Source organism: Cephus cinctus, unplaced genomic scaffold (genome assembly GCF_000341935.2).
Source record: "Cephus cinctus unplaced genomic scaffold, Ccin1 Ccin1_scaffold0401, whole genome shotgun sequence".
Classification (NCBI taxonomy): domain Eukaryota; kingdom Metazoa; phylum Arthropoda; class Insecta; order Hymenoptera; family Cephidae; genus Cephus; species Cephus cinctus.
Window position 1 is genome coordinate 103397 of NW_014333085.1, and position 26315 is coordinate 129711.

At 44.8% G+C, this 26315-nt stretch overlaps 1 protein-coding gene across 10 annotated transcripts in view; it reads right to left on the reverse strand.

The window, feature by feature from the left end:
- Positions 1-616: 616 nt before the first annotated feature.
- LOC107267434 overlaps positions 617-26315 on the reverse strand; it is a 102371-nt gene continuing 76672 nt past the window's right edge. For 3 of the 10 annotated variants that reach the window (XM_025084647.1, XM_015739157.2, XM_025084650.1), the window contains 13 exons: positions 24277-24404; positions 20312-21136; positions 19717-19896; positions 16555-16672; positions 16222-16374; positions 15344-15481; positions 14645-14850; positions 13569-13976; positions 13272-13336; positions 12590-12794; positions 12342-12487; positions 11981-12109; positions 617-6378 (listed from right to left, as the gene is read on the reverse strand). In XM_025084647.1, the coding sequence (XP_024940415.1) occupies positions 6115-6378; positions 11981-12109; positions 12342-12487; positions 12590-12794; positions 13272-13336; positions 13569-13976; positions 14645-14850; positions 15344-15481; positions 16222-16374; positions 16555-16672; positions 19717-19896; positions 20312-21136; positions 24277-24404 (2965 nt within the window). In that variant the 3' untranslated portion in view covers positions 617-6114. The other 7 variants (XM_025084648.1, XM_025084649.1, XM_015739158.2 and 4 more) reach the window with 7 other exon arrangements.

The following is a 26315-nucleotide window of genomic DNA, read 5'->3' on the forward strand; positions in this document are numbered from 1 at the left end:
AGAGGAGGAAGGACAAGCTAATGGCGTTCCAAAGGAAAAAAAATGCAAGATGAAGAAGAAAGAGAAGAGAGCTAATGTAAATGTTATTAGTAGCAAGTCTTCCTCAAAATTAGACACATAAGCGAGAGAACGAATAAAGGATTCGTATATCCATCAATAGATGTGTGGAATAGCAAACACAAATATTAAAATAACAAACAGTCGTGTATCATCATTAAGACTCGAACCATTTAAAAGTTTGGAATTAATATTTTCAGGCCTAAGTGTACATACAAACAAAACTAATGTGTATTACGTGAAAAAAAGCATCTCAGGTATTACGTAGTTTGAACATTTGTTGCTTAACGGGACAGCACTTTCTGGACGCCATGCAAGACGCCATCTTCTCAGTACCATGTCAAATTGAGTGACCCTTTAAGATTTTTAAGAAATAAAACGATATATGCCTTAACAAACAATCAATTGCTTTTCTTAAACTAAATTCTTTTATTATACGATCTTCAATAATAATCTTTCGTTAAACGTACAATTATGACTAGTTAATCACTAACAAGAAAAGATCGACTTTTTCTCTAGAAATCTTAGACTTGAATAATGAGAATAAAGCAGACTGTCATATATTTTCAAGGTTTCTCAACCAAATTTCTTTATTTATTAACGCCTCTGCCATCTCTCATCCACCATAATAACTCATAACAATTTCGCTTATAATTAATGTATCGTACATGTAGGTATCGCGATAGTATTCACGTAGCGGATTCAACCCTTTACTGCCGTTGGAAACCTTTTAAATATAGGTATCTAAATATTGGTAATGGATATGCGTTTGTTAGCGGCCACTGCCGATGAGTTTAACGGCTGCGTAGTGTTTGGGAAAAATGTCGTTCCCAAAGGTAAGTAGTAACATTCAGCCATTAGAGAACGAATAACATTCTGATCGTTGTTCGTCTGAGAAAAAAAATCAAGACTCGATATGCACGACATATGCGATATAGATATTAACGACATGGGAAGTGTCGGCCATTGAGTATGTACGGGTGTGTGTGTGTGTGTGTGTGTGACGTACCAAGGATGATGCAAAAAAGATTTAATGGCAATAAATAAAAATGAAATGGTCGCATTAGTCTCAGTCGGTGATGCAATTCTGCCTGTCCGTGATAATTGGAAGATACAAGAGGAGATCTTCCGGGATGAACTTAGGATAAACTTAGATCAGTGATACGTGTATTAAAACGAGGAGTTCGAGTCGAGTATTTAGTCGAGGTATCGACGTAAGTTGTTTAGGGAGGATCAAACGTTCTTAGCAGTGCGCTACTTAAATTTAGATATGATAATCTTATGGTTTATATATTACAGGCGTGGCAGGGGTCAGAGTGCGTTTCAAGTAATAAAATATATACGTATATAGCTGCGTAGGTGTGTACGAGTGGGTGTATCTTGATATCCTCTTGTGGGAGTATTGAAAAATTGTAAAAGGTTGAGCTTCCGCGCTCTCCGAATTATCGACCGAGCCTACAGTATGTATGCTTCCACTGACAATGAGACCTTGAAAGCTGCATCAACTTTGTGGATTTTAGGTTGTTATCGAGTGTCAGGAGGAATTCGTAAGGACTGCTCAAGTGTTTAGTTATGCATGGAAGCTGGGGTTTACGTGCGTAGACAAGGTGACTTGGCGCATTAGGGAGAAAGGGGGCGAAGGTCAGGGCGCAAGATCAGAAAGGTGATGCCTTTGCGTCGCAAGTAGAACGCCTGTTACTCGCGGAGAGCGGATGGACCAGGACACAGCTGCTGGGTAAGAGGCAGACCAAAGGTCAAAGATTTGAGCTTGCGAGCTTTTACGTGAAAGTTGATGCAGTTGCCAAGAGATGGCATTGGTGTTGCAATCGAATTGAATGCGCGACAGGTAAGACGGAAAGGGAAGCTCTTCAAAATATGAAATCTCGGCCGATAAAACAAAGCCGCGTTATACAGGGAGCTTAGACACTAGGAAGTCGATACGAGAGAGCCCGTTACTACATCGTGAAATATCGATTTCTGACCCCTGCCACTTGGTACCACCGGTATAGTCCGGATTAGACCCAGGGTAGATCGGAATAGTCTGCAGCGCGTTAGCAGCCAAGACAGAAATCCTTGCGAGAAATGTGCAAGGCGAGTCCTCAAAGTCGCTGCGAACGCGCCGAGATAAAGCGCCGCAATTTTCGTCGTCGCGCTTTCTCGTTTTCGTTGGCCTCTGTTCCTTTCCTTTTTGGGTTACGCTTAAAAAAAACTGAATCTACAGGAACTTAGAGTAAAACGCATTGGCTGGCCTTGTCTAAGGGCCTTGATATGTTCGTTTGGAACCACCATTTTCTTTCGTAATTAGTAATAAAAAAACTTCACGTAAGCGTTATCTTTATGCGTATCCTCTCCATTCTTCTTCTCATCTATTATTTTATATTTTAACTTGTCGTTGCACAATAAAATTTCTCTATCAATTTCTAAATCGCACTCTTGATATTTATCATTAATCATCATCAATCATCATCATCGTCATCATCCTCTTCCACAGTACTCGTTTTCTATGGTGATGCTATCGTCGATTCGATTCTACTCCCTTACGTTACGTTACGTTAGAAAGGATACTATGCAACGGGCCTGACTCTCGAAACAACATATTTCCAAGTACTTTGTACTTGACAGCAGACGAGAATTACCATGGCCGCCGCCGTCTCGTTTCTTCTCTTTCGACCACTGATTTGACCTCCTATCTTCCATTTCCTTTGGTTATTTATTTGCGCTGCGTCGCGACGCTGTTCGCCAGATGCGCTTCGACGCCCATTGTTTCCCCTTGTAATTTGACAAGATCACAAAACCGACGGCAATGTCGATTCGTAACTCCATCGATTAAATTAAATAGAATTCTTGAACATCACCCGACCGATGACGATGACGATGACGATGACGATGACGATGCTGCTGATGGTAGTGACTGGGTACTTATCACAAGAGCGTGGTTAATAACAAAAAATACATGTTCAAGATAAATAGAACGAAGGTTGGCCAGTAATTGCGTGATCGGAGTAATAGATGCTCGAACTCGGATCAGCTTGAACTTAATTGAATTGATTTGAAATATACTAATTGTGAGGGTAGCCAAACGGCACACTTGCGGATGCAATTGAATAACCAAGGCAATTAGGAGGGCTTGAACGTTTGATTAGAGCGGCGCTACGTTCGCCTCTGGTTTCAGACTCCTAAGAGCAATTCCAGAGGGGTTCACATAGTCGGAGAAGGCAGCATTCGCCATCTCTTTGTCCGATCAAATGCCACTACAAAATACAAAAAAAAAAAAAAAAAAAAAAAAAGAAAAAAAGAAAGGCAATCGCTTATCCCTCATCTCGTTTAGTTGTCTCACTCTCATTAGTCTTATTTGCTACTTTCCTCCAATATATTCTTGTCGCTTCTTATAGACTTACATTTCGCTCTTTTGCTTAGTTTATACCGAGTTTAATTGAGCAATATATTCTGGACTATTTTAGATATCACGGTACCAATCCTCAAATAATTTGCCTTATTAGATAACCAGGCTCTTGTGATACAATCTTTTATCATCTGACTTTTATCTGTTTGAAGCTCGTACTTGATATCGAGATGGTCGGAGAGAGTCTAATGAGGTCCAAATCGTCTCCTCATTAATTCTCATCCCTAGGTATCCATTGTATACACTGTACACGCGCACACGCACACGCACACGCACACGCACACGCACACTCTTTCACTTCTCTCTAAAGCTCTTTGGCTCCTCGACATCGTCCTGCGCAATGTGCACTCTGAACCCGCACGCACGCATTTCATTGGAGAAATTTACATTTACCACGTTTTCTATAGATTATTATTGCTTGTTCGATCGCTCCATGCTACTCAGATACGGATACAGTCGGAGCTGGAAGATTAACCGGATGTGAATTTATCAATGTATTAAATGGTTATACAGATATGTGTATAGGGTGAATCACGGGAAGTTACCGATTCGGATCGAGCTTAAGTCATTGCGATTGGATCAACGTCAATAACGTTCGAGTTGGGTCTAATCAAAAGAAAGACAGACCTGTGAGGAAGGTTATTGTCGGTGGTCAATAGGGTTGATCGTAGCTCAAGCTGAGCCACACCCGAAGACGCAACTTCTCGACAATCATTCTGTACAATCAATATTCGAGTGACTATTAATAGACGGATATCACTGACCGCCGCCGCCCTCCCTCCTTTGTCTTCACTTCCGGCTGATCTTCATTGCATCTCACATAGTCAAGACACGCCCTCTCGCGTACACCCTCAATTACCTAGATTAACAAATTTCTTATTAATAAATCGCTTGAAATATAATTTATCCCGTGTAGAAACTTATGGACACGAGGACGGTTCGGGGATCCGTCACGCGTAATCTTGCACGCTCATACGCCTAATGACTCTCCTTTTCCACGTGACTACTTTTATTTGGATATGTGTACCTATGCACATAGTATGTTATAATTATGTTATTAATTTCTCATCATCATATTTATAGATTTATACACCTAATTGTATAGAGAAGCTGTATACTTGGTATCATCCTTCTTCACATTGTCTAGTGCAACAGCCATACAGACTGAGTGGGTTTGAACCCAATTTTCAATATCGTTAATATCCTAATGAGCTTATCATGAGCTTATATGTATAGGTATTAGAGACGCGTGCAGCTGTGCACATCGTCGGAGGAGAATGGAAGGATCAATGCGCGGACCCCTTTGCAATTTACTGTTTCTTTCGACGAGGCATCCAGCGATTGCTGACAAATCAAAGATGATGCTTGTTCGATTTCTCGCGTATAATTGTCTCGGGCGTTTTGTCACGCACGTGTTTGTCTCTTACGTGTTTTAAGTGTCTTTAGGAGAAGTGTGGAAGGACTTGATGTGTTATCGTATGTACAGAGAAGAAGCACGTTGGTCGGAGGTAAGATGGCCATCTGGAATGTTCTAACGGTCAAAGTTAGAGCATAGAAGACGAAGAATTCGTAAAATTCCGAAAACCTCATTGGTCTAAATTCCAAGGTCCAATGGTACGTCGAGTCCGTAATTCCGCGTACCTTGTTAGTCGTAACTAAAAGCTCGGCGAATTTTTACGTAAATGGCGAGACACGCGACCGAGTCTATGAAAGCAGCTAACGTTGTCCGTATCAATGGATCACGCGATTCTGACTATTAATAAGGACGCACGGTTTCGGTACTACAGGAGTGCACCAATAAGATTTTAGCACTGGTGATCATAGGATTTGGAGATTAGAGAGCTTAGACTAATTAGCATTTAATTAGCGACTATTTTTCATTGTGTACTCTTGGCTCTTATTAGATGGGCCTTATCTAATGACTATCTACACACCCGAGGAATCCTCTGAAGCGCACTCTCGTTCTGAGGATTCTCGCCAATTCAACTTTAACGAATAAATGGTCCAGTATCATGGAGCAGCTTAATCAATTAGCAATTAGCAATTAGCAATTAGCAATTAGCAATTAATTATATGGTACAGAATTGTCAACTAGCTATACACATACGAACGTTCTTCACGCGGCACACATATTCTATACACATGGATAGGTGCCTGTAAGATCGTCGCGACGCTCCTACGACATCTTCGACGCGATCCATCGCGAACCTTCATTTTTCCTTCTTCCCCTCTTACTCATTCAATCATCGACATTAATCACGTTCACGAATACAAAGCGTTTACGAAACCCGAGTCTGAATTTGGTCGTCGATTGTTGACTTCTTTTTTTTGTTTTTGTTTTTCCCTTGAAAATGAACCTTATCTGCCTATTCCATATACTCGCTTATGGACGTTGTGACATATGCACATACATGTGTAACACTCATTTAGGGTGGACCTTGAGCCTTCTTACTGAACCTCCCTGAGGTCTTTTACCATCGTTATTTGCATATTTGCATATTTCCATGTTCGCAGGTTCGCATAGTCAGTCATTCGTTCATCGATCCATTCAATCGAATATTTATTCGTTAATTAGTTCATCCACGCATACGCATAATGATGGCTCCTACGTTGTCCAGGTATACGTCATATACGTGGCCATCTTGCCTTCTCTGTCACGAATCAACGCGTCCCGACGATGACGACGTAGACGAAGACGAAGACGACCTCGGCGCTCTTGAGATCGTGAAGAGCACTGCGAGTAGAGCCACTGCTAGAAGACAGCAGGATGATCTAATCGTAGTAGCTTCGCTGCTGTATGGCAATTTTATCTCGACTTCAGCCATTTTGAAGATCGAGAGGAGCGGATGAGTGTGCACCTCCTGGTGTCTGTTGTTGATCTTCTCGCTCAGTTCCTGGAGCATCGAAGCGCATTCCTCCTGCAAGAAATTTTCATTTATCAACCATTTTAATATTCAACCTGACGAACAAGAGTTAATTTATAATAAAAAATTATAGAACCGTTTATTCACAAGGGCAAGGGTTGTGTTTTAATGTTTAATTGAAATTTAAAAAATATGTGTCATAAAGAAATATCCAGTAAGATTAAGTAATTGAATGGAGCAGCTTGCTGTTGTCTATTAGGTATTTGCTCCTACCGGTTGTAGCCCTGTTACCGTTACCATTGTTGTTAGACTGGGCAGTGCCGCCATACCGGTTCACTGTTCGCGTTAAAGCCCGAAGCGATAATTCATTTTAGATATCGCCTACTAACTGTAGCCGGCTTCGAGTTTCTCGGGCGTTGGAGCTAATTACCCGAATCCCCCTGAAACCGCTCGCCCTCTAGAATTCCACAGCTCCACAGTCCTAGAGCTCCTTCTGCAACTGCGCAGCCCGACGGCCCGCACCTCCTTGTCTCGCAGGACAGCATAATGCGCTTCAGTATTTTTTATTTCCTTTTCTCCGAATTATCCTGCTACTGCAGACTTAAGCCTCTGCAAGACGCATGAAGCTCATATCACGAACTTGGGATTTCCCGGAATTCCAAAAATCTAATGGAACGACACAAAAAAATGCAATCGTCGTCGACTATTTCCTAATTTGCGAGTGGTGGATGACGACGGTGGACGATGGCCCTGAAATCGGATGTGCACTGCGCGAACCAAAGAGACGACCTGATAATGTGACCCGCGTGCGGAAGCTGTTGCCGCTTCCGCCTTTGCGTTTGCAGATAACAATCGACTAGAACGAAGAACTACTCGAATTAATGATGCTGCTGCGCTCGGAAACGCAATGAAGAACAATAGGACGCACGCGTCTCTTTATCCTCCATTGAGCGTAAGATGCTGCAGGAGGTGCAGCAAGTACGGCACCGGGTGGTGGGTACTCCCCCGGGCCCCCGACTCCCACTGTCCCTCGAGAGCAGATCCTTCATTAGTGCTTACTAATTGGACTTCTTGATGGAAATGAGTGTGCATCGGCGACGAGTGGGCATCAAGGTATCACCAGAGGCCAAGCGCATTGAGCTACCAAAGTACCAAAGTACCAAAGTACCAAAGTACCAAAGTACCAAAATACCAAAATAACAAGATGCTCCGAAGACGACGAGAATCGATCTTTCGTCGTTTATCGTTGCCCCATCTTCCCAGTACCTGTGTGCAAGTGGCTGCGTTTCGGTCCATTTGTATTTCGGCGGTCGAAAAAGTGTTCGATGCCGCCGATTGAACTCACAACGTAAGCGCGCTATTCAGTCGATCGCTTAGGACGATTTCAGTGGTGACGTCGAGTCACGTTTTGCGGACAAAAATAAAAATGACCCTCTACGAAGGTACAACGACATGCAACCTAACGTAGACGCGGAGCGCCTCGACGCTTACGCGCCAGCACGTAAAGCCCTGCTGCTGCCGTGCATGGAAAAAGTGGAAAAAGTGGAAAAAGTGGAAAAAGTGGAAAAAGTAGGTACGGCACGCGATACAAACGAGTGGTCGCTCGACTCTTACGTGAGAAGTCGCGCGAGTGGCCGCGATCTCTTTTTCTACGCCGCTTCATGCGCGCTCACGGAATTAATGGGAATTTCGCGCCTGGACGATATCGCCATATTTTCTTTCTCTTTTTCTTTGCCTTTTTTTTTTTTTTTTTTTAAGGACGAACCAACCCTACCGCCGGCAATGAGTTCCGTTAATAAAATTTACCCATCGCCACTCCGAAGTCAAGGGACAAGATGGCGACCTCTTGTTCGTTTAAAGAAAGCAGACACCAGACGACGTATGTACACCAGAGTACACATAAAGTACAGCCTTATACATGGGAAACACAACGGAGCATCCTCCAGCAAATGATTTTTATATTCTTAGTCTCGGCAAGTCATAGATCTAGGAGCGATTTAATGTACCGGAAGTCCAAAGTATAGGCGACATTTAATTAGAGTATTTCTAGCTAATACTCTTAGCCACAGTAACGTTATCCAATCATCCAAGTGTCTGATTAGGTAACCACTCTCTCGCTATGAGCGTCTCCATTAAGATAACATAATCAATGCCATAATGGTATTCCTTATCCATGTACTATCTCTATTGACCTATTCCATCCTTTCGTTCCAAGTAGGCACCACAGGAAAACAAGATACTATTTAATACTAGTCAATATTCTCCTCTCTCTCTCTCTCTCTCTCTCTCTCTCTCTCTCTCTCTCTCTCTCGTCTGGCTTTCTTTGTCATCTTCCTTCTACCTTCTGTACTCAATGCCCGGCGGTATAAGAGTATAATAGAAGCACACGCAGAGACTATAGAGGAAACATTCGGATGAATCCGTATCCTCGCACGGAGGACGGGGCCTATCGAATAGGCGCGCACAGCTGCTCCACATAGATAGCCGTTATTGGCATAAAGCCAATAAAGGCACCTAGGTTCGCATCGGTGAGTATCGATCTCGACTCGCGAGTTTTCATTCAATTTCCTTGCTCGCTGCTTGAGTATAGAATTAAGTTCCTCGATTTTCCCCGCTGGCTGCCTCTTGGAAACGGTCATTCGGAGTGAGGTTAGGTGAAACTGGGCGTATGGGCGTATGGGCGTATTATCGATGCCCAGAACACAAAACTGTTCAAAGCAGTTAGCGAGTCTCTTATCACTTGTCTGATTGCCAGCGGACATGGGCCGACTATTCGTATGGCTGCACGCACTCATTTTCTACTTAATTTTATGAGCCGTTCTTCGGAGTCCTTCTAGTTGCTCGGTACACGTGATGCTTACTGGGCCGCCTTTTGTTTCTCTTTAATTTACATGAAACCTTTGTGGTTGGCAACAGGAAAATGTATGCTTACTTCAATAGACTTCCTTCCATCATTGACGTAATATTTACTGAAAAACTGATGAGATGTATTTTTATTTGAAAATTTTATTTATCATTAGCCTGCGTGTTATTGATTCAAGCTAGACGGTGAAAATAAGGTCTAGATTTACTTGCACTTTCTAGTGTTCTCTATTTTCGGAGTATTCCGTAAATTAGCGAAAAACATGCTACGCCTACTCGTGTGGAAACAAAGTTGTTGTTCGGCGCTTAATCTTTGGATTTCTGTCACTGGCTGCGAGAATCGAGGGGAATCAAATGTAAAATCAAAAGGAAATACTCTAATAATACAAGACTGTTCGGAGTATGTGCACTCTTGAAAAATGTGTTTCCTTTCGGGTGCTACAGTGTGTGCGTTACTCGTGTGTGACGCTCCTAGGATTAAAGTCAACAGCCGCGTTTTGGACGCGGAAGAAGAAGAGGAGGAGAGAGGAAAGCGAAGAAAGCGAAGAAAGCGAAGAAAGAAAGTGCCAAGGCACGATGGAACTGGGACGCTGAATTATTGAGCCACTCAATGTTTTTATTTCTTATTCTCTGTCGTTCGCGTCCTTTAATCTCGCTCTAACGTTTGCGCACGAATTACGCGAGGCGTAATTTGGCGTCTGTCGCGACTTTTGTTAAGAAGACTGGCGTCCTCGCAGACGCTGACGTCATCAGACGCCATCAGACGCCATCAGAGGCTGACGTCGTTGCTTGCCATAACGAATCAATAGACAAATTGGCAGACTCCAGCGTGACGTTCACGTCCTCCAAGTTTTTTATTTGTTAACAAAATGTTATCGGATGCAGGATTTCTCGAGTGTAGGAAAGGAAAGGTCGGGGAAGGGAGTCCAATTGATCCTGTCCAATTGATCACTTCCCTACATGAGGAGGGATCATAACGCACACAATGTGTCACAAGGTCCGCACAATGAGATATGCTGCAGAATGAAAGTAGCTAAACAGCTAAACTAAACTCATTTTGAATCTTCACTTTCTTCACTTTCTTCACTTTCTTTACTTTCTTCCCGTTCTTTGCTCAATATTTTACAAAGATCCTCAAAAAAATATTTTACTGTTTAACGGTATTAGCAGGCGTGTGCGTGCGTCCGTCGTACCATGAGCTAAATAACGAGAAGCCCAGGGCGACCTGTCTCCTGGGATTAGAGCAGTTCGTTTCTCCTATTGCTGCCAGATAGCGTATTTCGATCTATCTATAGACCAAAAGGAGCAGCAGGTGGAGCAGGTGGAGCAGGTGGAGCAGGTGGAGCAGGAGGCGAGTCAGAATGATAGGAAGAGATAAGGAAAGGAAGCTAGAATGGCTATTGGAAGAAGTGGAGAAGAGAAGAGGCGGCCGCCAAGGCCTGGTTTGGGGAATTGAGTGGACCTACTGGCCTCGAGGTGGCTGTTACATCGTAGAAAGACACCTCGGCGCAGCCACCCTTCCCCCATTTTCCCTCTCGTTATTTCTTCCTTCGTTCCTCTTTCTCATACCTATGGATATACTTTCCCTTGGCATACTCCCCTCCATTCAGTCCTTACACACTCTCTCTCTCTCTCTCTCTCTCTCTCTCTCTCTCTCTCTCTCTGTCGCTTCTTCCTTCAAGTACAAGGAGAGACAGGACAGTCGCTCTCATTTTAATAACAGCAAGGGATGAAAATTTCCGGCTGAAAGATGAAGTCGATCCTAAGGATGGCAATATGTTGTCTGTTGTCGTATGTCCCTCGTTTGAGCAGTGAGTATTTAGTTAAGCTTCTGTAGTGATGCATTAACAAATATGTCGCGCATGTACGTGTGCTCGCTTTGCATACGACAGTGCGTCGCGACGCCTTTGCCTTATAAATAACACGCGTAAGCGACAAAAGGGCGGCTGGGGTAAAGTGCTAGAATGCCACTAGAAAAAATGTATGACGAGTGCTTTTGACGTTTTCCTGTGGCAGCTGGTTTTCGTTAAAAGCTCTACTTGTGAGTCTGTTGCGTGTCCTGTCAAGTTATAACTGTAAAAGCGGAAAGCTAAACGCTACCGGAAATCGAATAGAGAAACGTCGAAGAGCCGGATGGCAATATCCGGCTGTGAGTTTTTGAGTTAAGAGACTGCACGTAAAATTCTTGTCAATTAAAAGACACGGAGGATTCTTCACGTTTCACGTGAATCATTTATTTCCTTGAGTTTAAAGAAACTGCAAAAATCGGACCAGACGATGTACGCCGTATCGCGTAGCAGAACTGTAGTGAAATTCCGAAATAAGGAATGCGCCAATCGTCGAGGGGGCAGTCGAATGTTGGAGACTTGAGTAGAGAAAAAAAAAAAGAATTGTACGAACACACACAAGCGGCCGCGCACATATATGTATACAGATCTATAGGGGGCTGCGGAGTTTCGGTTGCGTTTTGCGGTTCGGCTTTGCGTTTACGTCGAGGTCAAAGCTATCGCGTTAGCGCGCAGCTCAACGGGTCAAAATACTCGCGGAAACAGAGACTCCATTTATTCAAATCCTCTTCTCCATCAAATTGCAAATTGTAAATTGCAAGTTGTAAATTGTACATTGGAAATTGGAAATTGGAAATTGGAAATTGGAAATTCAGGGCTTAGCTCGAGCGAAACGTATGATTTTCGATGGGATGTATCACTCTGGTTTCACGTTGTTAAAAAATTATCCACAGAGTTTCCTGATAGGCCAATTTCTATGATCGGCTGCAAATAGTTTGAGGACCCACCTTGATGCGCAGAAGATGCTGTAGACTCTGTGTCTGACTGCCGTTCAGTGCTGGATTGTCCGTGCCAAGTCGTGCGACTGCAATCACGTTCTCTCTGGTCACGTTGTAGAGGAAGAGCGTGCAGACCGTCTGAAATCCAAAGAGAGAATAAGGAACCGCTCTAAAGTACGTCAACACGACCTCTGACCTCCGGACAGGCCGAATTAATCGCCCCAAGAGACTCAGCCATTCTTTAATCGAATCTCTATCGAATTACGCTAACTTTACCGAGGAACCAGGCTCCACAACTAGGCCATTCTATTGTTCCCCGCGTAAGACGCCGTCCCGTATCTACGTGATGCATGTCAAACAGAAAACATACCTGATTGTTAACTTCCTGCCGCATAAAAGTATCCAGTGACGAGACCGCGTCCAGCACGGTCAAGTTATTATGGGGTCTAAGAAGATTCTCATCGGTTTCACTGTATCCCAGGAACATGAAGATTCCATGAGGTATGCTGTAGGCGTCTGTACGTTCGAAGAAAAATAAGGAAGCAGAACAACAGAGGATTGTAAACTGATGATAGGATCGAGGGAGAAACAAGTTCTTAAGTAATGTGATTGCTATACCTGGAGATGGGCGCATGCAGATGAAACGACCGCTGTAGCAGAGGCAGCGACCACGATAGGCCTGATAGGCAGGCGCTGCGTGATTATAGAAGGCGAAGTCCGTCTTGCAGGGTGAAGAGTCGACGCAGATGGTGTTGCAGATGAGGACCTCACCCTCGCTGCATTGACATAATTCTGAACACTCAGGTTCGTCCTCGCGGTAGAGCTAAATGCGTATTAAATATATGTATATTCACTTCTCAATCACGACTTTGCATGGCAGAAGAAAAGTGCTAATATTTTCGAGGACGTTGGACGGGAATTTACGGGAATTTACGGGAATTTACGGGAATTTACGGCTATTGGTTCGGATAACATTTCTTCGATCGACCAGCTGATATAAATTGACTTTTCCCTAGTATCAAAGCTACCATCAGCCACTCCTTGGGCGCCATTTAAATTATTACGTGTTTTATCCTAGAGGAAGCTTCGTCTCGCCCCCATTTACCCCCATTTACCCACATTTACCCCCATTTACCCCCATTTACGTATTCATCGACATATTTTCACCCGTAGATGTGTCATTTTATATCGTCACACACACACACACACACACACACCAACACACGTCCTTTCCAACGTCCCCGAGTAACGAGAAGGTTTGGGAATAAAAGAAACAACGTCGACGTCGACGTCATCTTACCCTCTTGCCCTTTCCTTCTCTGATGTACTGGTGAGACTGGCTCGGTCTTTGAACCACACAGAAACCTATAAAAATAAGCCGAGAAAGGTTGCATGCATTTATACGTGAGACACGTAGCTACTCCTAGTGCAGTTTTATCGCACATATAAAATTACTGCATATCATACAATGTATTTACAGTGTACACGTATACGTAGAAATTGGCAGCATTGAATTCTACGGAATTTTAGCGGATCTTCCTCGAGGATTTTCATGAGTATAAAGATTTTCTCGAAATCTCAATTTTGCTATACTCACGGGGAGGCGCTGTGCTCGTCGTCGTGGTCCTAGGGGTTGTGCTGATCGTCGTACTGGTAGTTGCCAGGGTGGTCGTAGTGCTAGCGAGGAGGGTGGTCGTCGTGGGGCTGGCTGCCTTAGTGGTGGCAGTGCTCCTAGTGCCCGTAGTGCCCGTAGCGCCCGTAGCGCTCGTAGCGGTCGCAGTGCTCGTCGTCATGCCCAATACTTGCCAGGAAGACTCGGTCGGTTCGGTCTGCGGTCTTCCAGCGTGCTCAGGTATTTGGTTGTCCTCGAGGACGTCGTTCACGGGGACGACGCCTCCCGCCGCACTGGACGTGCTCAGGACTTTACTCGTCGTGACGGAGGTCGTCGTAGTCCTCGGGTGATGATGGTGTTTCCTCCGAGCATGAAAGTCTCTCTGTGCATCCACTAAAAATTTTAATCTGTGAACCTTCGACTTTCTCGCTCGAAATCTCATTTCGATTCCACAAAATTTCGCTCGTTCGCAAGAAAGCAATATTTTGTAATTCAGCCATTCGGCAGCCATCGATTCGCCGGCAAGTATACCGCGCGCTGGTAATTTCTTCGTGTCTGATAAAACAAGTGTCCTCCGAAACAAGGAAAAGTTCTCGTGTTCCCTTCTATCGTTTCAATTAATAGAAACTGCAACCTGACGGATCCTCGAGGTAAAATGCAATTTAGTCGGGACGTACTTGGCACAAATCGAAACCTTGAAGACTAATCCACAGAACGAGCACAGCATCCTTGGCAAAGTTTTCTTTTGCATTAACGACGAGGGACGTTTTCACAATAGACCATTACGCGATGACAGCTTTTGGAATCGTATAATATTAATCCATTATCATTCTTATCTACTCTATCTATGTATCAGCCATACATGTAGTCAAGTACATACGTATAGTATAGAATTCTCCTAATTTCTGCTACCCACTGGCTTCGCATTGGTCATCGTTACGCATTCATATTTAACTATTCGAATCGAACCGACTCGCGATCTATTAACACGTTACAATATATTTCTTCGTAAACATACGAATGTACAGGGTTGTTAAAAAACAAAAGTTCTTAGTACTCACCGACACACGGATTCACCCACAGGAGTCTCTGCCAGCCTAGACAGTCGTAGATCTGTGTGAGGTCGGCACTCTTGCAGGCACAGCTTAGCCTTAACTCGGTACCCAGGATCCCGATCATGGCCTTCCTGCACTCTAGAGGAGGTCCTGCACACTTTTTAGTGACACTGTCCACCGCACAGCTTCGTTCGAAATATACGAGTTTCGTTCTGAAAAAAATTGGATGACTTTTTAAGATGATTCTCGCGTCAATTGTTGCTACCTTACACTTCTACGATCTTAAAGTCAGATTTTCTCTGGTGGAGTCGGCAGGTTGAAAGATCTTTGAGAACTCGCGAGAGTAGCTCTCTCTCTCTCTATCTCTCTCTCTCTCTCTCTCTCTCCCTCTCTCTCTCTCTCTTTGTTTCTCTATGTGGTTCGCTGCATTAACCTGCTGCCACTACATCTCTCTCTCTCTCTCTCTCTCCACTTCTACGATCTTAAAGTCAGATTTTCTCTGGTGGAGTCGGCAGGTTGAAAGATCTTTGAGAACTCGCGAGAGTAGCTCTCTCTCTCTCTATCTCTCTCTCTCTCTCTCTCTCTCTCTCTCTCTCTCTCTTTGTTTCTCTATGTGGTTCGCTGCATTAACCTGCTGCCACTACTAGGTATACATATACTACTATTTCTATGATACCTGGGCGAAATTTCAAAGCCGAGACTCACTTGCACGCTTTGTCTTCCTTGCAAGCCTCTGCTACGCTGTGGCACGCTGGCATCTCCGCACCCTCGATACGCTGAGCACACGTTGGATGCATCTTCTCTTGCGCAACTATGCACTCGTCCCGTTTGCCATCAGATTTTCTATGGATTTAATAGAAAAGGATTTTACATGTGATTCAGGATAACTTTTCGGTAGAAAGATCAGAATACGTCGGTCGTGGTTCCCAGGTTCCCGTTTCAGGGATTTCCGTAATGTTGCAGTAATTTGAACGAGCAAGAAAGTCAGAAGAAAAGGCTCCATCGGCTTTGAGTTAAACGCGAGGGGGAGAGGAGGGGGGGGGGCACGTATTCAATTGTCGATATTCTACTATTCTACTATTCTGCTATTCTGCTATTCTGCTATTCTATCTAGTGGACTTTTCATAAAGTCACGTCTACTCGTCGAGTATTAAAACAAATAAGTACTCCATTCATACCAAGGAACTCGGCCCTCGTTTAATTGTTATGCGGCAAGTCGGGAATTCAAGCGTCTTTCGGATGGAAACCGCAGCAGGGCTGCCAATTTGGCAAAGGAAAAAGTAACCGGTCGAAAGACAGAAACGATAAGAAGAAAGCGCAGGCATTGTTTTTTCGGGCGGAAAGCTATAATACTTAGATGTTAAGAGCTTTGCTAAAGGTGAACTCATCAGTGATGGGTTTCCGGTAATTGCCGCTCGAGGCGCGACTGTTTTTGACAGCTTTAGGAAAGAAGAAAGTAAAGACGTAAAGTCAAAAGGAATGTCTGACTTAAGGAGAGAGCAGGATGTCATCGTTGCCATGAAATTCTCGTGAGTGAAGGCAGTCCGACGCGAAAGCATGCACTCGAGTTTGAAAGGACTCACTTGCAAAGACAAAAGGCTATCTCCATGGAGTGTTTGTGACTGGCCATCTTGTAAAACTGCTGAAGTGCATCCATGCATTCGTTCCTGGCGCAGCTTGCGAGCTCGCAGTGGTTCAGCACAGGTTGCAGCTCTGTCCTGCAGTCAGGATCGTTTCTGTGGAAAAAGGAAAATGGAAAAAAAAACAATAAAAGAAATGAAAGGCTGGACTCGGTTAGGTTAGGTTAGGTTAGGTTAGGTTAGGTTAGGTATCAGTAGGTCTCAGAACTTCAATAGAGGCCAACGGAGAATTGCAGTAACTTTCTGGCTACTCCAAGATCCCCACGTAAAACTTACTTGCACGAGGTGTAAGCGTGATGACACGTGCTTGAGAGGATGAGCTTAACGGGGGGCGGAGGAAGAGACTTCTCCCCCTCGGAAACCGGAGATGAGGCAACGGCCGAGCTACCAGGATCTATCAAAGAGAATTCACTGTATCAGATCGTTCTGACATTACCTTCGTAGATAACGTCTGCGTATCGATCGGAATCTTATCATCCGAGTAAAAATTTCCATGTTCGGATCATGACCAATATGAGATCCCATTTTGGAAGTGTGTCTCGCGTGTGGCAAACGAGGCCATCCGACACTTGATGCGCACAGCTCTAAATTGTCCGATTGACAAACTGCAGATAAAAAATAGATCTCGCATTGAAATTATATTATATTATTGTACTCGACGCAGGGAATATCATGTTTTCAATTGGAATACTCGAGGACCTGCACATGAACAAGTGTGGGGGTAGTCTCGATGTCTCATTTTATACGTACACGAGTTACACGCCCACAGCGGGATCTCAGGTTGATCTATCGCACACATCAAAATTTGCACTCGGCTAGTTGTCACTTGTCACCGTTACACGTTCTTTGTAATTGTGTCCAATCAAAGAATCCGGAAGAGAGACAAACAGTCGTCCGGGCAAAGAAACAAACAACCCCTGGTCACTCAAGCAATTCCGAAGATGAAGTTAGGCGTGCCGCTTGCCGCTTGCCTGTACAGCCCAGTGAGAGTGAGGAGACCCAGCTTTACCTGGGAGAACACTGGGCTACCAGGAAGTCACCAGGAGGAAACCACCCTGCAAATGATAGGCTGGGTGCGGGGCAGAGTTAACTTGGCATCGGCTGTAAACATTTTCTCCCTCTTTCTTCTTTCGATTATTCAGCTTGCTCTACTCCCCGTGATGCACCCTTATTTCATCGATCCCTGCCACGGGAATCGACCTGAACAAAGATCCTTACCATTCCCATTCTTGGTTCTACGTACTTTCTGTCAAAAATTTTCTTTAATAGCAGCCAGAGGCACCAGGATGAATCTCTTTGGTTGCTCGTTGGAATAAAAAATGGCCTCGACTCGATAGCCCCCCAAAAAAGGGCTGCCATAAGGGATGACTGGCCATAAGTCTGTCGATGGGGATGAGGATGGCAGATTCGACGGGATCCGACGGCCTCGGCGCATTTTATTAAGACAAACGAGCGTCTAAGGTAACTTCGACTATTCCGGCTTTACTCTGCACATCAGGGCTGCCCTACTAAAATGCCTAAACCGGGAGGTAGCATCCCCTGTGACCGATGCCTCTGATATCGCTCGTGCTTCTACTGGATCACCCTCCCTCTTCGTATACCTTTTCCAGACTGTGCACTCAAGGCTCAAGGCACGGATGACTCTGATAGAATTCCTTATGACATCAATCTCTCTCCCTCTCTCTCTCTCTCTCTCTCTCTCTCTCTCTCTCTCTCTCTCTCTCATCAACGTATTTAAATCCTTAATAATCCCTTCAAATAGAATGATTTCCTACGTGCCTGCACGCGAGTGACTTATTTAAGAATTTATAATTCAGCAATAGGCGTCTGATCGACCAACGATAATTCTAACATGAAATAATAATCATAATAGCATGTGTCAGATATCTACGAAACCGTCGTGGACGAACGGGACGACAAAAAGATAAAAGTTACCAAGAAATATTGCAGATGTGGGTTAACTGTATATTCAGTGATAATTACTGTGCAAAATGATATTTGCTTTCTTTGAATCATAAAGCTACGTCTCTGTACTATCCTAATCGGCAGCTGTCATATACCATAAACGTGACGTTATAGATTTTGACCAGCCAATCCGGGCTCGGAATAATTTCTGTTCTCATAGAACAATGGCGGTTAACCGCATTCGTTTGTTTAATTTCCAGATTACGATCGACCAATGCTATTGGCACTGTAGCAATTTTTGTTACGGCTACCTTTGTTTTCCTCCTGATTTTTATCGATAAAGTTTAATGGTGGTAGATTTTCACAGTAATCGAACTGACCTTCGAGCAGATCGTGTATGCAACTTGCGTTTCTAGAAAAGCGTCGTCTAGCGATCGGAACGTGTGGAAACAACTGAGGACCTATCTCCCGGTAGATCAGCCAAATGACAGACATTAAGGAGTAGGATAAATAATACTTAAAAGTACTAGAAATTGAAAAATTTGTCGTAGGTGGACCTATTTGGTGAAAACGAACTAATGTGAGAAGTCTCGAACGTGACGAATGTCCTGGCGCGTCGACGTACAGGTCAATTTGAAAACTTTGAGAATAATTTATCAAGGTGAAAGTATCTTAGGAAGGAGAAAGAGAAAGAGAGAGAGAGAGAGAGAGAGAGAGAGAGAGAGAGAGAGAACGGGACTTACTCCGAGTGGAAGCAAAGGGATGTCAAAGAGATGTTAGATATCCGAGGGCAAGGCAACCTTTTGAATAAATTTTTAAATCCAAAATTCGAGAGAGCGAAATCCGATTTGGAGTAAAAGGGATGCGGGTGCACTGCCATGCCCTATAATACTGATTCTCTGATTCCTGTGTATCCATCGTTTCAGTCCTGCTATCGGAGCTAACCGTAACCCACTGGGATTCAATAGGATTGAATCAGGACGGGCAATAATTAGCGTTGCTTATCCTTTAATCCGGTCCTCAGGTATAGCTATGTATGTCGCGAGTTTCCAAAGTTACTGAAAATTGGTGTAAATATAACTTTTATTGAACACTTTTAGAGTTGGTATAAAAGACAGGGAGAGAGAGAGAGAGAGAGAGAGAGAGAGAGAGAAGCTCTACGAGTCTGAATTAAAGTTTGAAATCCGACGCGCCGAGAAATAATATGCGGATACAGATATGGAGCGCACAGGAAATGAGATGGTCCGCAGTCGAAATTAAATTAAACTTTCGCTGTGATAAATCTCTTCGACCCCCATGAGCAGGTATTGCTTGGCGTCGGGACGCTGTTACTTCTTACTTCCACAGCCTCCTTACGACCCTTTCACATTCTCGAAACCTTCCTACTCTTCGTGTCGCTTGTTACAGCTTCCTCTCTTGCGCTCAGTCCTTTCGTACTCGCATGATCGCATCCTACATCATATTTCCTGATACTGGCCGTTTACACGTTCAAAGAAACTATCGAGTTAAATCAGGTATAAAGAATCTACTCACGTATCCCGTCGTCCGATGACTGATTTCGCCTATGGTGAAATTGATGATGGTAAATCCCTTCCGACGGTACTTGCTTGAGATCACGAAGATCCTGATGATCTGCGTCAATCAACGGATTCTCCAACTGAGACTCGATGACTTCGAAGCTCGTTGAATTATCAGGATGCGCGATAACCTTCACTGTAAAATCGGTGACAGATAAATAAGACGAGAAGATTAAATGAAGATACAATTAAATATACCAACGTTCTCGACGGTTGCTTCCGCTTTTCAATTTGATCAAACTAAAACTCTTGTAAGACATTTTTAGGTCAAGAGATTGATGGGTTATTTAACAATTTAAAAAAAAAAATAGAAAAAAGTCAACGAGGTCACACTGAATTTCACGGGAAAGAGTAGGTAAGGTAGGTTCCTACCAGTCTCAGATCTGGACTTTCCCACGGGTGAATTATAGAATTTCCTTAGGTGCTTTTCGCTTCTTTCTTTTTCTTACCCCCCCTCCCCCCCCCGGGGGCACTTTAGATGAAGGGGGTCATGGAGGTCATCAGTCTTATCAGGTATGGTCGCTTAGGTACACGGAGCGCAGAGTACGCACCTTGATCAACGAAACCTTCGAAGGCGTCGCGAAGGTCGAAGAGTCGGTCGAGCGGTAAGCCGCCGATCTTCAACTCGTTGCCGTCGAGATCGTCGTCCATGCGATCGACGACGGCGCGGTGCTCGTAGGTGGGTCTCGGTGCGAATTTCTTGCGGTGCTGGTCGGGTGCCGGTGCGGGGTTACTTTCGGCTACAGTGGGGGTAGGATTAGGTGCAAGGCTATCGTGGTGCTGCTGATGGTTGTGACTGTCATGGTGATGACGGTGCGAGTGATAGTTGAATTTGTGCCGATAGAGGTCATGCTCGCTTTTGTTAGGGTGCTGGAGGTCAGTGCTGGTGTCGGAGGAGTCACGATCATGCTCGGAAGAAGATCCTCGCTCGGCATCGACGGTTCCTACGGTATTCCTATCGGTCCCTTCCGCATCTCCGCTCCCACTTTTACTCCCTTGATGGATTCTGGACCCGGGCAGACTCGTCCTACGTCCTCCTCGTCCATCCGGCTCAGGACGTAGATCGAGGTTAAAATCGACATTAAGATCGAGCTCCGGATACGGATGGACGGGCACGACGTCCCTGTCGGCGCCGGGCTCGGGTTCCTTGAGGATGGGCTTCCGGGGACTGCTAGGGAGTTCCGGAACCTCGTGCCGGTGGTGGTACCGTTCGAGTTCGGAGAAGGTGCGCGTACTCGTCGTCGCGGGAAACAGAAAATAGGGATACATACTGGTCGGGGGCAACCAGAAATCCGGAAAGTTCTCCTGCTCGGGGTCGAACGGATAGAGGGCGGAGTCGGTCCCCGATAGATCTATTGACATGGAGGGTAGAACGTCTGAAACACAGAAACAGAGACGCGAGGGATGGGGCTCAGTGCGATTTCGAACTCACGTGCACGGATTCGCATCTCAAGTTACATTTGGCTTGGAGCAGCTTTTTCATTTCTTTTCATTCTTATTTCATTGACATTTTGGATCGGTGCACGCTGACGATTCCTCCGCCTGATCTTCTACACGTCGATAAGCAGAGTTCTGTCCGGCATCTTTCCGTTTTGTGCTGGACCTACCAATTCTAACGATGCACAGCCTCCCTCCCTCCTCGCACGCAACCCGCGCACGCAACCGACGTTACTTTGACGAATGTCAGCTGCCCAAACAAACGTAATCTCTATTCATTTCTCCTATTTTCTACTACTTTGTATTCTATCCTCTTCCCAAACCTTACCTCCCTTACCCTCAATCGATTTGGCTAATTTGCTCGGCGTCGGCGATGCGCAAATTTCAATCGAGAGAACCGTTCACCGATTATCCGTCCGTGCAAGTTCAGCTCGCGATGACTCGTCGGTTCGTTTAACATTCTTTGCCGTTTCCATTCTTTGACGCATTCGAATGCAGCAAAATAGGAGAAATACTGTCGGACGTTATTATTCCGCATTACGGGATACCGCGTGTCTCTATACTATTCTCCGTGGAAGCGCACCAGGTTACTGAGGTGAATGGCCTCTGAAGATCAAGACGCGATTTCGATGTGGGAAAAGTTAGTGGCTTTTGAACTCGTCTCATCGGCGGCTGTTGCCGCCGCCGCCGCCGTCGCCGTCGCCGTCGCCTCTTAATAATTTCATTTCGGTCGCTCACAGTGGCGCCAATTAGTCACGGGAAAGCGTCGCTTATCCGTTGGCAAGGCAACGTCCGGTGAGATCGCGACAGAACTCTGCTTTCACATGTATATACATAGTATACGTTTGTGTATAGTATGTAGTAACTAGTAAGTGTTTAGTAGTAAATTTGAATACAGGCGTGGATTCGCTGCGGAAGGAATTTCGGAAATGGAAAGAAAGTATGTAAAGTAGAGACACAACTGATCTAACTACGACGGGAACACAGACGGACGGCCGGATAGACATTCAGACGGATAGAACACAGATCGAGACGAAAATACATCCTGGAAGAATGGAATAACGAAAAGTGGGCAAAGATGCCTGCGCAGTGATCGGTGCGACAATTATAAGTAGAAAACATGCAGCGTATCGCATGCGTGCAGCGACGCATGCATTCGGCACTTTGTCATATTATAAACTTCTTTTTTCTTTCTCTAGGTGGAGTGCACGTGCAGACATCAGCTATCGCACTAAATTGCATTGCATTGGTATTTTGCATTGAGCGATGCATTGGCCATATCGGATATTTGAGAAACGTTCATTAGGAATTCTTCGATCTTGTCTTAAATCTTTATTTTCTAGCGATTCGCGGAATTCTTGGACGCGTCGCGTAACGATGAGCGACCACGGAGAGAGGGTTTATCTGTTTAATTTAAAATTCGAGCAAGGAGTTCGGTCGGAGCTGGTCCAGAGCTTCTATGAAAATATTAAAAGTTATCAGGATGGTAGAAGGACTGGATCTCATAGGTAGAGGATGGTGCTGATGGTGATGACGATGGTGATCGGCCCAGAGGTGGAGCCAAATCTTCTTCGGTTAGAGGCTAGGTGAGGTGAGGTTAGGTTGGATTGGGTTGAGTTGGGTTGGGTTGGGTTGGGTTAGCTGCCCTGCGTTAGGAAGATAGCTCTCGTTGCTCTTCCGGGGACACTCGGTGAACTAACGCGCGTCAAATAAATCCACGAATGATCGATGGGACAGAGGCGGCCTTATCGCGTTGCGCGCGCGCCGCGCCCCCTTCTCTCCCGCGAGAAGGAGACAGTCCCCAAAACTGATCGCCGAGACTAGAAGTTCACTGGCAGGTATTCCGAGAGTGGCGCCTTTGTCAAACTTGCAAAATATAAACTCATGCTCTGTATTGCGTCACTGCTACAAAAATTAATAATTATACACAAGCGACGTCCCCATTCGGCAGATGCAAAAGATTTTCATTTCCTCTACCTCTCCTGTCCCTCTTACGTTTCTCCCCTCTGGCAATTCCGAGTGGACCAAATAGACCACCCCACTGCACGCAGCACAGTGTAAACTTACCACATCGGACCTCAGCTCAATCTAATTCACTCGCTTTCTAATTCACTTTGATATCTTTAATATTCCCATTGATGAGAATTGACAGCAACAATTATTCGAAAGGATATTTAAATTCTTTTAATTGTTATCAGATCGTCATATGTACTGTCACAGATCAAAAATTGATCCCGTTCCTAAATTATTCCATTGTTTAGCAATAATTTATCAAATTAGCAACTATCACCCAAGACTCGAGTCATGCACACGAATGACTTAAAGCTCCCGTGTAAGATATGTATGTACACATAGAGGTACGCGCGTGGACACGTGCTCTTAATGCATCCTTAGTACCTATATGCATAGGTGTCCTTAGGACATTAAGGAATATTCGTGTGCTCCCGCACTTACGCAGACGCAGGATTCAAGTGCACAGCCCTATTCCCGCCATTTTATAATTCAACTTACCGCTAGTACCAATATATTATATATTAAATACGAGATACGAGTAGAAGCTTCGTCAATCCTGGATAAGGACTCGCGAGATCAGTGAAAGAGATCATTGATCGTGCTCCGCAATGCTAATTGTAAGATCAGAGGCGAATCGGATGTCTGATTGTGAGCAGTGTGACGTTATATCAAGAAAAATCGAAGGATCAAACTTTATACAGAGGAGGCACTACGAGACGAGGAGTTCGATGATGACGTGTCGATTGCTTAAACTTTTCCAGAAATGACGTAGCAGCGAATGACAACATCGAAATAAAAGTACTGCGCAATACAGCGTGATCACGCGTAATTCAAAATGATTCCTTGTATTTATTTATAGAGATTGTTTCAATGAAAATAATGGAATGTTTCACACAACACCGAGAGGTGCATATAAAAAGTTCTACTCGACTCATTCTTCCCAAAACACCTCTCTCTCTCTCTACGACCGAGCGAGTATGGCGGCCGTCAAAGTTTGAATCCTAGCGTCCTAGCGTCCTAGCGTCCTAGCCTCCTAGCCTCCTAGCGTCATCCTTTTAATACTTACCGATGCACGGATTCTGATTGACCATTGAGAATATACGGTCGCAGCGTTTCTTCATGTGATTGTTCGGACATATGCAGCCGAACATGGGCGAGTGTCTGAGCTGCGTCCACGCATCGTGACAGGCGTCCCTGTGAACACGTGACATTAATACTAATATTATTATTTTCTCTTTTATTTTTTCTCTATTATTATATATCATATATATTCATGTTATGTTACGTTGAAATGCCTGAATCGTTATGCGTTTATTAGGATATTACATTATTGTCACGTTGGCAACTGCAGGTAGCTCGTTGTGCGTGGGAAGCGGCCAAGTCGAATCATTGTTTTCCACGTGACGTAATATTATTATCGAAGCACCGAATCGCAACTAATCGCGAGTTAATTAGATTAATTCGAGGCTCGTTGCGCGTAGAGGATGATCACGCACGGCTGTCACAACTATAGATATTCTATAATAGGAAATTTATAGTTTTTCCATTGCATTTTCACGTGACAGCACTGGGACCTTCGGAGGGCAGTGGTTCGCAGTTTCCATGGAAGTCAAGTAATATGTCAAGTCAAGCTGTCATTCGGACGCGCGTATCGACGGACGTTCGGCGTCCGTGGAAAGTTACAGCGACGCGTCGGCATTGGGAATTATTTGAGTCAATAGTAGATACGACACAGCGATTTGCACTCAGCGTATCTGCGCTGGTTCAGATGACAAGCGAGTCGACGGGAAAGGAAAAACAATATAAGGAAGAACGAGGAGAGGGTGACGTCAGAGTTAAAACATGGAGTTCAGATGAGGGAACGAGAGGTTGAGAGGAGACGCGAAGATTTGTGGGAGAGCGCGGATATTCATTAGGTTCTTGGCATAAATCTAATTTTATTCAATTTTCCGGGATTTCGGGGCACTAAGGCGTCGCGACGCCCTTGAACGATCGAATGACAAGCTTTATCGAGGAATTTTTGTGTGTAAGGCGAGTATACAAGAATACTGTAATTTCCTTATTTTACTTACTGAGGGTTGAGAGCATATCTCATCTCTGCTGCCCATACCTGCACAACCCACATCCTATCGTTATTATTTTTAAGGGATGGACCACTTTTCTTCCCTCGTCTTTCTGCATATTCTCCGTGTCTCGTTATACAGATTACATTCTAGGCAGAATTCAGCACGGCTCTGGACCAGAGGAATTTACTAAAGAATTCCTAACTATGTCATTCAAGCAGTTTGAGCATGTCCTCCACACTTCTTTTGTCTTTCTTTCTCACTCCTCGGGAGAAAAGATAATTTACAGGAACACTTAAGTTTTGCCCCCGGCGGCCTCGATTCCTCTCAAGACAAGATGAAGTTTCAGGCTCGGAGGCTGCGAACCCTGACGGACCCGTCGCCGCCATTACAGGGCTGATTGCACGCGTGTACGCATTGACATGCTGATGCAGCCAGAGCGCGTGGAGGGTGGCGAAGGGTGGCGGTGCAGGAGGGTGGAGGGTGAACGGGAGAAGGTGGTAACGCGGAAGACTGCTGAAGCCTGGAAGGATTGGGGAGCACGCTTAGGATGGACCGGCGGGCGATCGAGTCAATCTTATGCGACTGTATTGACAAATCGACTTGCCGTAATCCTACTACTAGGATCACAAGGGCATTGAGGCTGTGAGTTTGGTCGTCCGGGACACGTGTGTCGAAGCACGCATGACCACGAGCCTCGAGGCGAAAACCGCACACACACACACACACGCACGAGAATCAGGCTCCATCGGGACGGATGGACCGCGCGGATGCAGACGATGTCAGACCAGCGGCAGGAAGTGCGTCCATCATCTGCGCGGGAATAAGAAGGGAATTCCGATGATGATGGGATATAGATGGATTTAAGTGTGCTGAGAGGGGGCAACCTGTAAATATATAATACCTAGTAGGACTGATTCGGCGCAGGCGCCAAAATGGGAATGGCAGGACGATGCCTTATGAATTTTAATGAGAGAGTATCGTCGCGCGATAGGTGGGTAGTAGAAGAGAGTCTAAAAGGAATGATGGCAGCGACGACGAC